Source organism: Castor canadensis, chromosome 3 (assembly GCF_047511655.1).
Source record: "Castor canadensis chromosome 3, mCasCan1.hap1v2, whole genome shotgun sequence".
NCBI classification, from domain to species: domain Eukaryota; kingdom Metazoa; phylum Chordata; class Mammalia; order Rodentia; family Castoridae; genus Castor; species Castor canadensis.
The window spans coordinates 35,997,306-36,013,276 of NC_133388.1; the positions used below are offsets into that span (position 1 = coordinate 35,997,306).

Consider the following 15,971-nt stretch of genomic DNA (forward strand, 5'->3'; position numbering starts at 1 on the left):
CTATGGACCTGTGGGCAGAGGCCTGTCATTGAGGTGATCTAGTGGGCCTTTGGAGCGTGGGCCTGGTGTACCTGAAGTATGTGGGCCTGGAGGACTGGAGATTGTGCATGCCTATGGATCGCTGGCTTGGCAAGCCTTAGGGGTGCAGCCTTGAGAAGCAGAGATCAAGTGGGCCTGTGCAGGCCTTAGGGGCATGGTCCAGCAGACATCATGCCAGTCTGAGGGGTAGAGTTTGGGGGAGCATGGCCCTGGTGGGGCTGAGGAGCAGGCCCAGTGATTGGAGATCCCATGGCCTGTGGAGCAGCAGCTCCAAGGGCCTATGGGGAGGGACTTGGTGTGCACTGCCAGCTGTTATTTTAGTAAATCGTGGTGTGGAGAAGCCTTCCATAAGCTAGGGGTTCAGAGTGCTGATATTTCAGTTCTCCCTGGTGCTTCACCTCAGCCATGTGTGTCTCCAGCATCTCAGCAAAGTCCCTGGTTCACAGAGCTCACACAGTCTGTGGCTGTGTCCAAGTCACCATCTTGGATCTCTCCCTTAAAAGGCTTATATATTTGGGGAACATGAATACATTTTAATATATAAAGGAGGAACCAACAATTAGCATCACAACTACACAGGTGTCATATATACATATTAGTTAGCTTTTAGGAGTAAAATTTAGAATTTTGTCTAGCTAAGGTAATAGTTGTACAGCACTGACAAAAGTGAAAACTTTAGAATTTTTACAAGTTAGGGGGACAGTACTAGTGGTCTCAAATAGCCCTATTTTCTAATGTACAAGTGTGTCTCATATATACAGTAACATTCATTTGGTTAAGATAAATAATTTTTTAAAAGACAAATAATTATAGACAGATTTTAAATAGCAGGATTGCCAAAATGGTAGGGGTTTTTTAATGTTACTGATTACAAACAGCAAAAATGCCAAAAGTTTTGAACATTTTTTAATGTCAAATGTTTAGATGCAATGTATTTGGATAAAAGAGACTCTTATGTAGTCATTTTACATGTACTAAACTTACACATTTTTAACTTGGCAAATATTTGTACAATATTTAGAGAAAAGTCTAGACATGCAGCTCTACATATCTTTAATCACACATATATAGTGCACTAGTTGTGTTAGAATTACTTAAAATAATAGTTGTTTCATTGTACAGTTATAAGGTGATCATTTAAGAGAATTTACATGAACAGATACTTAAGTGAACTCAGATTTAGTTAAGGTTTAGTTTTCCTAAGTAGCCAAAAGTTTGACAAGATCAACCAAAAGCATGAGTAATTGTTTTGATAAAATCTTTCATTAAGTCAGTTTCTTACAGATGTTACTCAGTGCAGAACAATATTAAGATTGCCTTGTTATTACATACTTAGAAAATTGTTTTAGTTTTACATTAGTACACAAAATTTTCACCTTGGAAAAAATTTTAAGCAATTTTTAAATTATAGTCAACTTAATCACATACATATATTTTTGGTAAGCTGTAAGATTTTTTAAATTTGCATTTTGAAGTAATTTTTTATAAAATTTTGAATTTAGACAAACTTTTGTTTCTTTTTTTCAGTAAAATAAAATACTCTATTAGCTTTATATTTTAACATAGAGCCAGGAAGAAATGCAATCTGAAACTTTTTCTCTCTACAATAAACAATTTATAAAAAATACATTTGTTAATAGATCCAATTATAAAAGAACTGAATGTAAATTACACTTACAACAGGATGAGACCAATCAAGGTTATTGTCCATTTGGTCCTCTCCCTTTTTTTGTCCAAAGGCAATTTCTTCATTTCTTCATTGGAATGTTGGTTCTTTGGGGGCTGGGTTTTTTGAGTTAGACTTGGAGTCAGTGTTTTCACCTCCTTGTCTCTGGGACTCAGCATCCCTGGCTCTTTGGGAGAGCTTCCGGCCAGGCACCAGTGGACCTGTTGGTCCAAGGGAGCGATTTGCCTCTGCCAGCAGGCTGGAGAGCAAGTCTTGGTTGCACAAGGAACCTTGAGAATCCTTGGGAACCAATTGGGAGCCCACCCATCAGACTGGTAAGAACCTGGGTTTGAATAATAGGCCTGCCTTTAGGAGGCAGAAGGGGAGACTGATCACTTCCCAGAAGACACCCTAGTAACCCTATCTGGGGTGAAACTGTGTCTCTAGGGTTACGGAGAGGGGTGAAAGAGTGTGAGACACCTCTGGGAATTAGGGAGGTTGAGCACCTACCAAGTTTTCTCACCAGCAAGATAGACCAGGATGGGGAACAACACAAGTAAAAAGAAATCACTTTGGGTAAAATGCAAAAAACCTCCAGTACTGGGTGGTGGTGGGGGGGGGTGGTATTTGAGCTCTTCCTGGGAAATAGTCACAACCAAGGTTAAGGGATGGATGACAAAAATTCAGTTCCAAAGAGGAAGACTCACAAGAGAACAGCTGCATCATCCACCATTCCACTGGATAGTCCACTGGGTATAATTTGAAAGTTTTTTTTTTTTGATAGTGCAATTTAATTTGTGTGTGCATGTGTGTGAGTTCATTTAAAGCACTGGGCAAATTTTAATTTGCTCCTGGAATGCAAGCTCATTTTATGCATGCTTAAGGTGACATTTTTTTCTGGTATGCTTAATTTATAAAATGTGTGTGTGTGTGTGTGTGTGTGTGTGTGTGTGTGTGTAAGCATCCTCAAAATGGTTCTTAAACTGTTGTTATAAGGTTAATGTGACACTCAAGGTAACAAGGGTGTTTGTTTTAAATATCTCTGTTATAAGCTGTTTAAGCTTTTTACATATGAATATGTAAATTTCTTGAGGATAGTTCTTATTATAGAGACAATGTAAAAAATTGTTATTCTGTTCTATTGCTACTTTAAAAACAAAACAGTTTGCAAAGTTATTTCAATCAGGTCTCACTAGGATGCAGGCATTCAGGGGTTAACATTCTGGCTCAGATGGGTGGGAAGAGAAAAGGGAGCCCACAGACTGCAGCAGAAATCTTAAATTTGGGTAGTTAAAAAAATGATCTTAGCCTGTTTCATTCTGTTATAAATAAAATCTGAGATTTAATTCTCTTTTATAATACACGGGTCTATTAACAAATGGGGTTTTATAAATTGTTTTTATACAAAAATAATTTTAAGGTTACTTTCTTTCTGGTTTTGCCATACAAATATAAGGCTCTAAGTTAAAAGGTTTTATAAGTTATTTTCAACAAGTAACAAATACAGGTATATAAATATATACATATGGGTTTTTAAAAATAAAAGTTTAAAAAATACTTTAAATAAAAAAAGGATAAAGACAAGCTCCCAGCAGATACAAAATAAATTGTCATAAAGTTACAGAGGAAGTTGTCATAAAAAGATGGAGCTTATAAATGCTTATATAAGTGATTTAGTTGACTAAAATCCAGTTACATTAAAGGTTTTTTGTAAGGTCAAAATTTAATGTACTGATGTTAAACTAAAACTTAATTCTCTAAGCTCATAACAAGGCTATCTTAAAAATATTATATTGTTCTTGACAACATTTACAAAATGGTTTTTGTTTTGTCAAGATAACTGTCAGAAATTTTTGATGCTACTGGTTAATCTACAAATTTATCAAGACAACAAGAGTTTATTAAAACACAGAGAGGCAAGAGGCAGCTGAGCATAGGGAGTACTGCTATACTGATATGAGGGCTAAAACAGATTTACTTATGTAAAGCAAAGTAAAAAAAAAAAGCCAAAGTACACCCTCCAGATAAGATAAAGAAAAAAACTCAAAAAGGAGTACTATACTGGAGGTCAAGACCTCTGGTGTTTATTGGAGTCAACAGAGTGGAAATGTTAGTCCTACTCCTTCCACATGGCAGGTAAAGGGAATTTTTGGCCTGGGATGGCCATATTGGGCCTGTTATTATTTTGGTGAAGGGTCCGCTGACTACAGGTTGGTGGGATCCTACTGTATGTCATGAGCCATATGTTAATGTCAACAATCTGGGATTGGGAGTTAGGTTTCCTAACTCCACATTTAGTTCCCATATTTACCTGTGTTCTCTGGTGATTTTTGTTAGTTATTAAGGTAACTGAGTCATAACTAAATAAAAGTTCATTTAAGAGTTGGTGTATGTAAAATTTTCTAGATGACCTCATGGTTAAAAAACCTGTTGTCTTGGGTAATTCTAATGCAGTTGATACCCTATATGTGTCTGTGACTGGGCTATTTGGGGTCACTCACACTGTTCTTCCCACTTCCCCAACTGATGAGAAAATCTAAGGTTTTTACTTTAATAGCAACAACTAAACTAATATGTATATATAATGTCTATAGAGCTGGGATGCTGTTGCTGGTTCCTGTATACTAAACATATTTGTGCTTTTCAAGTATATCAAGCCTTCTAAAACACAAAATTTAGAAAAACACGGTAACAAAAAGTTAATAGTCTGATATATTGTTCTGTTAGTTGCTAAATTATCCATCAAAATTTTAACCATGGCTCTTTTAAGTTTTTGTCATTACAGTTTTGATCTTTCTGGGGCATTTACAATCATGTTCATAAAAAATGACTGACTATAATAAGTACTTATGTGTCAACTAAGTTAGCTTTTTAGATACCTGCTTTTGTTGGATTTAATTTTGTTGTCCTTGTCTAGGAGCCCACTGTCTAAGAGCCATTCCTTCTAAGCCTCTTTGTTGACTAAATGTGTCCAAAAGGGTCTAGTTGGCACTGACTCCCACCTGATCTGCTCTTTACTCCCCACCCCCAATGGCCACCCCCTAGTGTGGAACCAAAACCAACCAAACAAAATCCAGGAAAGAGCAAATCCTCATGATGAGAAAAAAAAATGACCCATCATTTCTGCAGCTTATAGTGGGAAATCGCCTACTTTGTGATACAAGTACTGACACTTGGTCAATACTACTCTGGGATATAATTATCTTTATTAGGGTCAGGGATCCTACCTTTGTCTCCTGGGTTTTTTGAAAAATGAATGCACTTGTTGTATGTATGAAGGTCACATATGATAAATCCATTCTAACGTTCCTATTTCCCTAAGCCTTTAGTATTTTTTCTGTATGTTATGTGACCAAAGTTTACACATCTTTCCCTTATTGAACATAAGGCCCTATTGCATCTATACTTCAGTCAACTAAGTAACCTTATTGATCGGCTTTCAATTGTGTCAGTTAACACAATATCCAGTCTCTGGTAAGTGCGCCCATAATAAATAATTCAGTGTGATTCATTGATTTTTTTCTATTTCACATTCTAAAATTCTTCGAATTAATACCTTGCATTTTTCTTGGATCTCTGCCATTACAAATAAGTAAAATATTACAAATTTTGGAGTAGAAGTGATTTTTAGTACATGTTAATTGTACAAAGGTGTTTCATTGTGATATTGACATATGTGCATTTAATGTACTTTGACCAAATTACCCACTCTATTGCACTTTCTTGTCCCTGCTTTTAACCAATTTTTAATGAGTTTCATTATTCTATTTTCATACACGCCTATAAGGCTCTACAATTGTAATTGTTCCTCATTCCCCTCTCCTTTCTCCCTTCCAATGGCTCCTCTAACCCAAACATTCCCCATTTTATGCTCATGTTGAAATAGAAGTTATTATCTCCAGATTAAAACTTGGAACTTGTCCCATTGAAAAAGGTTGAGATCAGATTTTAATTTGTGTGCAGAGCTGTTAGGTATATGCCTGGAAAAGATGTGTAAGTTGCAAAATAAGGTCCACATCTGAGGTCATTACAAGATCTTAAGCTATAGGTGACTAGACATCTCAGACAGGAGACCTCTGGGCTCTTTCACTATTAAAGGAGACTCAGAATCATCCACATCCCCTTGGAATTCCCCATTTCAAATCCCAATGTTTTTTTCTTTCTCCATTAGTATTACAACTTTTATGCCAGAGTGTTACAAATGTTTATATTTCACTCACTTTGCCATTGTACAATCCCTACAATGTTTTTATTTCATTGAACTTTGGTGTTGTGGCTAAAACAACAGAGAGATTCTTTTAGGGCCATCATTGTATGCTCTCTGGTCTTAGACTTTAGTATCTTGGAGTTCATTGTGAAAAATTATCCAGTATATTTCAATCCTTCTATCTGACCCCTCAGTACTTAAGGTATTTACAATCTGTCATCACAATAGTCATTTGGTTCCTCTACACACTTGCATCACTAAGACATTTCATCACAATCAGCATTGAATGGTGATTTAATTAACTGTGATACCATGCCTCATTGGAAGGGAGGTCAGCAGTATGTTTAAGGCCATGGACATGCCCAAACCAGCTCCAGATTTCCATTATATCTCAGAATCACTCCTATAAAGAAAATCCATATCCAAGTCCTGAAAAGAAACCCACCAAAAGAAATTACCATAGGAAAAAATTGAGAAGATGATAGAGGACTGAAAAGATAAAACAAGAACACTGAGGTACACAGTGGTAGGATTTCCTAGAAGGAGTTACACTTCCAAGTAAGGGAAAACAGTTGTGGTTATGGTAACCTAGATGCTTTTATAGTTAGCCTCATGTTTCTGGACCGGAATCATGTGAAGGATAGGGCATTGCTTAGATGATGCTGGTCATTTTGGAATTCAAAAAAAAGGAGTGTTATGCAACAGGTAGATTGCCCTCTTAGAAAGTGATGCTGAGGTAGTGCTGGTACCTAAGGGGCTTAGGAGAAGAGCCTCCAAAAGCTATGACTCAGGTCTCAGAGGGAGGACACTACACACTTGGGGACTGGCATATTTGTGGCATGGCCTGGTACAACTGAGAAAGAGACATTGTCTGGTGTTTGTTGCCTAGGGGACTTGAGGATGGCCTGGTATGACTAGTTCTCAGACTTCTGAAGAGGGAGAAACTTCTGGTGGTTATTGTGCCTGTGAAGGGGATTGTGGAACTTTCTCTGGTCTGTGGTATCAGCCAAATGTCATCACCAGAGCAAAAAAACCATAGGTTTTGGTACACGCAGTAACAGTAACATACTTTCAGGAAGTATATTTTTGCCTTTTAGTGTCCCTCTAGTGCACTTCTAGCCAGGTCACTAAAGAGAAATGTAGTGTGACTTACTTGACATAGCAAAAATCAGTCTGTCCATTTTAGTTTAAGTTATTCTGTACAACCTTCAGAACAAGAGAAGTCCTTGCTAGCTATTCATTGAACAAAATATTAATATGTAGAATACATAAAGAGCTAAAAAATTAAGTACCAAAAGAACAAATAATCTAATTACTAAATGGGCAAATGAATTAAAAGATAGTTTAAAAAAGAAGTACAAATGACCAATAAATACATGAGGAATTGTTCGACATCCTTAGCCATAAAGGAAATGCAAATCAAAACGACACTGAGATTCCATCTCACCCCAATCAGAATGGTAATCTTCAATGTCGAGGAAAAGGTACCCTTATAAACTGTTGGTGGCAATGTAAATTAGTCCACCTACTATTGAAACCAGTATAGGGAATCCTCAAGAAACTAAAAATAGATCTACTTATCACCCTCCTATTCCATTCTTGGCCTATATCCTAAAGAATATAAATCAGCGTGCAATAGAGATACCTGTATACCCTTGTTTAGAGCAGCACCATTCCCATAACAAAACTATGGGCTCATTATGTCCATCAACCAATGAATGGATGAAGAAAATGTGGTATATATACTTAATGGAGTTTTTTGTGGTATATATACTTAATGGACTCTTATTCAACCATAAAGAATAAAAATTATGTCATTTGCAGGGAAATGGAGATTATCCTGGTAAGCGAAATAATCCAGACTCAGATGAATATTGCATGTTTTCTCTCCTATACATTATCTAGACTAAAAATGATGAGTGTAAAAGAGGTACTATTTAGGGAGAACCAGCAAGAGGGGATGAGGCTGGTGAGTATTATTGAAGTACTTTATATGCATTTATGAAAATAACACACTAAAACCCATTACAAAATTGTAAAAAAAAGAAAGTAGAATAAGAAAGAGTAATAGAGGGGATGAATTTGATGTAAGTACATTATATATAGTATGGAAATATCACAGTGAAATTCCTTTTGTACCCTTAATATATGCTAATAAAAAAGAAAATAATATACACTAGCATAAGAAGTATTAGTAGAGTCGTGCTAACAGGTTTGTGTTGATGAGAGGAAGAGGCGCACTGTGGTTATTGATTTAACACAAGCTGTACACACCCAGGATCAAACTCTGATGAGGACTCTAAAATGCCTTCACTCTAACAGGAAGATGTCACAGTGCTTTGAGTTCTTGGATGTCACTGTGATCTCAGTCCTGTGTGTAATCATCCTTTTCCCTCTCCTGTGCAGAATTGTATGGATAGTGGCCTTAGTCACCTTTGATGAAGAGCTGGGAAAATCATTGTTTTATGTTTGCATTGCCCTTTTTTCTTGAGGGCTCTGTTTATCTCTGCAGGCAGTAGGTGCCAGGTCTGAAAGAAGTTCATGTCCAGACACAGGGAGAGTGATTGACATTTTTGGGAGACAGTTGCTTTCTGCTTCTCAGTCATCTGTCATTTCTCCTGACTTCCTCAACTGGCATAAAGCAGTATCCTTCTTGGCTTCTCATGTATTTTGTTCCTAAGGATTCTGGAATCCTTTTATTACCCATGACCTTAAATGTTAGCTACCGGTCTGACCTTGCCAGTCTTTATAATTGTGATCTACTTGCCCTCTGAGATGATTAAGTGTTGCCTTCTGATCTCTATGTGTCAGATTCATATCATCACAGTTGCTGTTAGTGAACCAAGTTCTGTAACATCTTCTCCAACTCTCAGCTCTGGGCTACAAAGTCATTACTGAATCTTCAGTAATTTTGATACTTTTGTCATCAGCACATTCTTTATGCCATTTGCAAATAATGTGTTCTTGGGACATTCCCATGGGACATTGTCATCTAATGACACTTTTGGTTGTATATAATAAATCTGTTTTTAGTATACCCATTTACCAGGGCCTTTTAATCCCTTCATCATCCATCATACAAGTTCTGGCAATCCTACTTCACAGTGTAACTCTCACTTACTTCATACTTTTTGAAGTCACTCCAGGAACAAATTTGTACCATGTCCTGAGGTCTTTACCAGGGTGTAAAATCCCATATCTTGGGAGAATGCTCCTGAGTCGATGAAGTTTTCCTTTTCCAGTGCTATATTTTATCACTTGATTCTCCACTCAGGAAATCCAGTTGTCCCCTGCTCTGTTTGTAAGTCATATTTTCTCTACTTTATTCAAAAAGTGAAGGTTAGCTTTCAGCTACTTCAAAGTCTAATGCAGATGCAGGAAGGCATACTGCCCCCAGAAACTGGAAATAGGGACTTCTCTCTTGCTGGTGATAGGTAGAACACAGACATCCCTGGCACAAGGTGGGTGTTCCAGTGGTGAAAATTGTCATGAGTGGTGACTTGGGATGTTACCACACATTTATTTTTTCACAGTTTGCCCATGTGAGGAGCCTGGGCATGGCTTAGCTAGGTTCTTGGCTCAGCGTCTCACAAGGCTACATTTAAGGTGCCAGCTGCACTGCATTCTCAGCAAATGCTATACCAAGGAAAAGACCTCCTTCCAAGCTCACTCACATCACAGGTTTCATTGCCTTGCAGCTGTAGAACTCATGGGAAATAGCATCTTTCAAGCCAGAAACAAAGGAAGAGTGTCTGTTGCTTTAAGTCTCACCTCTACACCCTTTTAACAAGTGCTAACCTTGGTATGGTCTGAGTATAGTCTAATTGTGTCCTTCAGAGGTAGATGTGATTAAAGGCTTGGTCCCCATGCTGGTGCCCCTGGAAGGTGCTGGAACTTCGTGGAGATATTTCCTTTTGGCTTTGGTATTTTCCTACTGATAACTGGTGAGAACAACATTATCATTAGAGGATATCCTTTGAAGATATCAGATTTTTATGAAGGTTTTTGTGCCAAAATTATTAATCAAGCAAATACATTTTAAGTAGCACTCATTTATAATCCAAGGTACTTCATCACCTCTCTCTGCTTTTTCATGGCACACAGAGCTATACTAGGTATTATAGAAGATATTAAAATGAATGAAAGCCATAAATCCTATAGTTGGCCTTGTAATCTAATAGTCATGGATGAAGGGGAATACAATGAGGAGACAGTAAATAAAGAAAACCTAATGTAAGTCACAAGACTAATGCAAATTAACACAAGAATTGTGATTATTTTTGGTATCTCCAGTGTTGACAGTTAAGTGGGACATTATCAATGATTAGGCAAAGAAGTCAGGCATAAACCAATACTATGTTGTGTAAGTTGATATATAGAGCCATCCTACCCTTGAGTCTCTTCTATTTTTGCTTTAGCTTTTTGTTATGGACATTTTCATGCCACCGAGAAGGTTTAATTAATTATGTAAGTACCCACCTTCCAACTTCAACCATAATCAATATATGACCAACAAGATCTTATATTTAACCCCCTAACTCTCCACCTCCATTTATTCAAAGCAAATCTAAGCCATTTTCTTAATTCATAAATTGATATTTTGCCACTCCATTATTTTTCTCTCCTGAATACCTTACCCAATCCTACCACTGGCCCCTCCCTTCTTTTTATTTTCATTTGCAGCACATCAGCTCTGATAATCCAACTCTGCCAGAACAGATCTGTAAAGGTCAGCCCTGCACTCTGAACATCTCAGAGAGAAGAGTCAGACCAGAAGTGCCTCATGCTCTGTCCTCTTCTGCTCTGGACAAATAGCTTCATAATGGTGGCTGTGGAGGCTGGAGCACCTATGAGAGTCACTCTTGTGTTGCTCTGGCTTGAGATTTTTCTGTCCTCTTTCAGTCTCTCCCAGTCTGGGCCCACCCAATACTTGAGTTCCCCAGAAGTGGTGATCCCCTTGAAGATGACCAGTAAGTCCAGGGGTGCAAAGATTCCAGGATGGCTTTCCTACAGCCTGCTGTTTGGGGGCCAGAGGCACATTGTCCACATAAGGGTCAAGAAGCTATTGCTTTCCACACACCTCCCTGTGCTCACCTACACAGAGCAGCATGCCCTCCTGGAGGATTACCCCTTCATCCCTGGTGACTGTTACTATCATGGTTATGTGGATGGGGCCCCCAAGTCTTTGGCTGTTTTCAGCACCTGTTTTGGGGGTTTTCGGGGAGTGTTACAAATAAATGGCCTCATTTATGAAATTGAGCCCATCAGGCACTCCACCACATTCGAACACTTGGTTTATAGATTAAATGACAACGAGACAGAATTCCCACACGTAAGATGTGGTGTAACAGAGAAGGAAATAGCATACCAACAATTGGAATTTGAAGTGGCTAAGAACTCAGCTCTGAAAGAAAACTCCTCTGGTGACTGGTGGACCCACACTTGGTTTCTGGAGCTGGTTGTAGTGATAGACCATGATTTCTTCACTTATTCACAAAGCAACTCATCAAAGGTGCAAGAGGATGTATTTCTTGTTGTTAATATAGTGGATTCCATGTATAAGCAGTTGGACACCTATGTGACTTTGATTGGCATTGAGATTTGGAATCAAGGAAATGTTTTCCCAATGACAAGCATAGACCAGGTTTTACAAAATTTTGTTCAGTGGAAACAAATCGGTCTTTCTCAGATACAGCATGATGCTGCCCATATTTTTATAAAAAGCTCAGTTATAAGTATACTTGGTCTAGCCTACGTTTCAGGAATATGTCGTCCTCCTATTGACTGTGGAGTTGATAATTTCCAAGAGGACCCATGGTCTCTTTTTGCTAACACTGTGGCCCATGAGTTAGGTCACTCTTTGGGTATGCAGCATGACGAGGAATTCTGTTCCTGTGGGGAAAGAGGTTGCATCATGAGTGCCTTCAGAGTACCAGCAGAGAAATTCACCAACTGCAGCCATAATGATTTTATGAAGACCACCTTAAGCCAAGGATCTTGTCTGCACAATCATCCAAGGCCAGGGGAAATCTTTCTGCTGAAGCGCTGTGGGAATGGTGTTGTTGAAAAAGAAGAGGAGTGTGATTGTGGATCTATACAGCAGTGTGAACAAGATCCCTGTTGTCTCTTGAACTGCACTCTGAGGCCGGGGGCTGCTTGTGCTTTTGGGCTTTGTTGCAAAGACTGCAAATTTATGCCATCAGGGCAACTATGTAGACAACAGGTCAATGAATGTGACCTTCCAGAGTGGTGCAATGGGACATCCCATCAATGCCCAGACGATAGATATGTGCAGGATGGGAGCCCCTGTAGTGGCAGTGCCTACTGCTATCAAAAGCAATGTAATAGCCATGACCAGCAGTGCAGGGAGATTTTTGGCAAAGGTGCAAAGAGTGCATCTCAGAATTGCTATAAAGAAATCAACTCCCAGGGAAGCCGGTTTGGACACTGTGGTATAAAAGGCACAGTATACCTAAAATGTAATATGTCTGATATCTTTTGTGGGAGAGTTCACTGTGAAAATGTGGAAGCTATTCCCCATCTCCAAGATCATTCTGTGTTGCGGCACGCTCACATCAATGGTGTCACCTGCTGGAGTTTTTACCAACACTTTGGGACAGACATATCTGACATTGGTGAAGTGAAAGATGGAACCACCTGTGGAGCAGGAAAGATCTGCATCCACAAGAAGTGTGTCAGCCAGTCTGTCCTGTCACAAGCCTGCCTTCCTGAGACCTGCAATATGAAGGGGATCTGCAATAATAAACATCACTGCCACTGTGACTATGGGTGGTCCCCACCACACTGCCTGCACAGAGGCTATGGAGGTAGTTATGACAGTGGCCCAACATCTGCAAAAAGAAGAGTTTCCTTGTCACTAATTATGATTCTTTTTTGGTCTATCCTGATTTGTCTGCTGATTGTTGGACTTTACATATATTGGCGAATGCATTCTGGTTCCAAGGACACTAAGTCTCACTCATCAACTTAAAAAAACATCTCTAATTTAATATCCTGTGCATCATTAAGTTTTAGGTTCTTAGTAGTAGAAATGATAGCACATGTCTGAAACTGAACATATTTCTGACAGTTCACAGGAAGATACAGGATGTTCCCTTCTGTCAGTATCAGAAACATTGTCATCAAGTGCAGTAGTTCCTAACATGCTCCTACCTACTGTTCATTGTTTTAAGCAACAAATAAAGCTGCATTCCTTCACAGCCACCCAATTCAGTCCTTTTTGTGTTTCTTTGGCATAGATATAACTCATGGGGCAGCAAGGGACAGACATCAGAGTATTCAATGGTTAAGTCCTTACTGCTGCCTTCAGTAATTTGGGGAAATTACTTATATTTTCCAACATTCTGCTTCAGAATCCAAAAAGTGAGATGATAATACTATTTGTTCCACCCAACTGCTTAGATTTATTAGGGAAACAAAAGAGAGAAGTGAATTCTTAAATATAAACACATTGTTTGTTTAATAAAACTCCTGACTTTGTTCCCTGTGTGCTTCCTAGCCAAGCTAGTCTATTCTAGCTCTTTGCCTTAATTTGGCAGTTTGGGTATCCTTTTGGAGTATTTCTGTGAATGCCAAAACATAAACTCAATGGGAGCAGGATGATTTTTGACCTATTTTGCTCACTATTGTCTTTCTACTACCTGGAACAGTGCCTAATGCACAATAAATATTTGAATGAAGCAATGAACTTGAGTAGAGTATTAAAAGCATGGAGTATTAAATTATGAAAAATAAAAATAATACTTTGCCACATTGGGGTCATCATTCTTGTCGTCTTTTCAAAACTGCTGGAGTTCTTGTTTAAACTTATACTACAAATGCTTAAAATATGCTGCTGCTTATAACTGGTGCATTTTTCTAGACTTTTTTATACCCAGTTTGTTTTTAACTCAGTCTATTCTCAGCGTATTTGAAAGCCTATCTCTTGAAACATAGAATGTAGTCAGATACCCTTTGTATTGTCCAGATAACTTCTGAATGGCACCCTGTAAACTGAGTCAAATGACCTTTCTGATAGAATTTCCTCATTACACTTTGCAGCTTCTAGTTATTTTCTGATTTGAATATATTTGGTTGTGCCATACTGTGCACAGATATCTGTATAGGCAATTTCCATTCCTCCAAATTTTGCTATCCTCCTCTACTCCATTGTCCTAGAAAAGTACTATTTTTCTCTAAATAGAGATTAAATGTCATATCTTTGGAAATATTTATTTATGAAATGTTAGATGTTCCACTTGTGTGCCCCATCAATGTGTGGGCACCCCTTTGTTGTTTGATGTACTCTAGGAAAAGAGAACGGATGTACCACTGAATGTACCAGTCAGTGACAGAAAGAAGAAAAGGAGAACTAGTGAAGCCATAGAACAGGGAAGAGAGAGACAAGAATATAATCTGATTATGCTTGGCTATCAAAGCTATATCAGAGAAAGATTCACATGCTTTAAGTATATGTGTTCATATGGAGACAAAAGGTAAATGCTCCAATCTGACTCATTTTGAAATTACTTATTGTGTATAGATACCACATTTTCTTAATCCATTTGTCAGTGGTGGGACATCTTGGCTGTTTCCATAACTTGGCTATTGTGAATAGTGCCGCAATAAACGTGGGTGTGCAGGTGCCTCTGGAGTAACCTGTGGTATCTATACACAATGGAATTTTATGCAGCCATGAAGAAGAAACGAAATGTTATCATTCGCTGGTAAATGGATGGAATTGGAGAACATCATTCTGAGTGAGGTTAGCCTGGCCCAAAAGACCAAAAATCGTATGTTCTCCCTCATATGTGGACATTAGATCAAGGGCAAACACAACAATGGGATTAGACTATGAGCACATGATAAAAGCGAGAGCACACAAGGGAGGGGTGAGGATAGGTAAGACACCTAAAAAACTAGCTAGCATTTGTTGCCCTTAACGCAGAGAAGCTAAAGCAGATACCTTAAAGCAACTGAGGCCAATAGGAAAAGGGGAACAGGTACTAGAGAAAAGGTTAGATCAAAAAGAATTAACCTAGAAGGTAACACCCACGCACAGGAAATCAATGTGAGTCAATGCCCTGTATAGCTGTCCTTATCTCAACCAGCAAAAACCCTTGTTCCTTCCTATTATTGCTTATACTCTCTCTACAACAAAATTAGAGATAAGGGCAAAATAGTTTCTGCTGGGTATTGAGCGGGTGGGGGGGAGAGGGAGGGGGCGGAGTGGGTGGTAAGGGAGGGGGTGGGGGCAGGGGGGAGAAATGAACCAAGCCTCGTATGCACATATGAATAATAAAAGAAAAAGAAAAAAAAGAAATTACTTATTGTAAAAAAGTTTTGAAGTTCACTATAGTCAAATTTGTCAATCTAATATTCTTTATTTTTTCTGAGTTTTATATTTCTGCTTGAGATTCCTTTAGTGTTTTAGATAGTTGAGTGAAGTATTTATTTATTTTGGTTTATTTATTCATTCATTCACATGTGTATACATTGTTTGGGTCATCTCTGCTCCCTGCTCCCTCTTTCTCTCCACACCCCCTCCCTCTCCCCCCACTCCCCCACTTCCAGGAAAAACCCGTTCTGCCCTCTTCTCCAATTTTGTTGAAGGGAAGACATAGGCAATAATAAGAAAGACAAAGCGTTTTTCCTAGTTTGAGATAAGGATAGCTACATAGAAAGATTCCTAGCATTGCTTCCATGCACATGTGTATTACAACCTGAATTGATTCATTTCTATCAGACCTCTTCACTACTTCCTGGTCAGCTTCCCATAGTGATCTCTGTCATTTTAAGGTTACTGTATTAGCTTGTCTACAGTGGGCACATCAAATACTTTCAAGTTTTGGGTTTCCTACCTTTCCCTATTCCTCCTATATGTGTTCTCCCCTTAGCATGTGACCCATGTCCAATAATATTACTGCATTTGTTTTAGATATAAAATCCACATATGAGGAAGAACATACAATTTTTGGCCTTCTGAGCCTGGCTAACTTCGCTTAAGATGATGTTCTCCAGTTCCATCCATTTATTTGCGAATGACAAGATTTCATTCTT

General features: G+C 38.5%; 1 protein-coding gene across 1 annotated transcript; it reads left to right on the forward strand.

Annotated features, from left to right (window-relative positions):
- Window positions 1–2,749: 2,749 nt before the first annotated feature.
- On the forward strand, window positions 2,750–15,099 carry LOC109693495 (disintegrin and metalloproteinase domain-containing protein 21-like). The gene has a single exon (XM_074067674.1). The coding sequence runs from the start codon at window positions 10,696–10,698 to the stop codon at window positions 12,901–12,903; it is 2,208 nt and encodes a 735-aa protein (XP_073923775.1). The 5' UTR covers window positions 2,750–10,695; the 3' UTR covers window positions 12,904–15,099.
- The last annotated feature ends 872 nt before the right edge of the window (window positions 15,100–15,971 follow it).

Bases quoted from the DNA above. Each gene is read 5' to 3' on its own strand.
- LOC109693495 (XM_074067674.1), top strand. From the start codon at position 10,696: ATGCTCTGTCCTCTTCTGCTCTGGACAAATAGCTTCATAATGGTGGCT.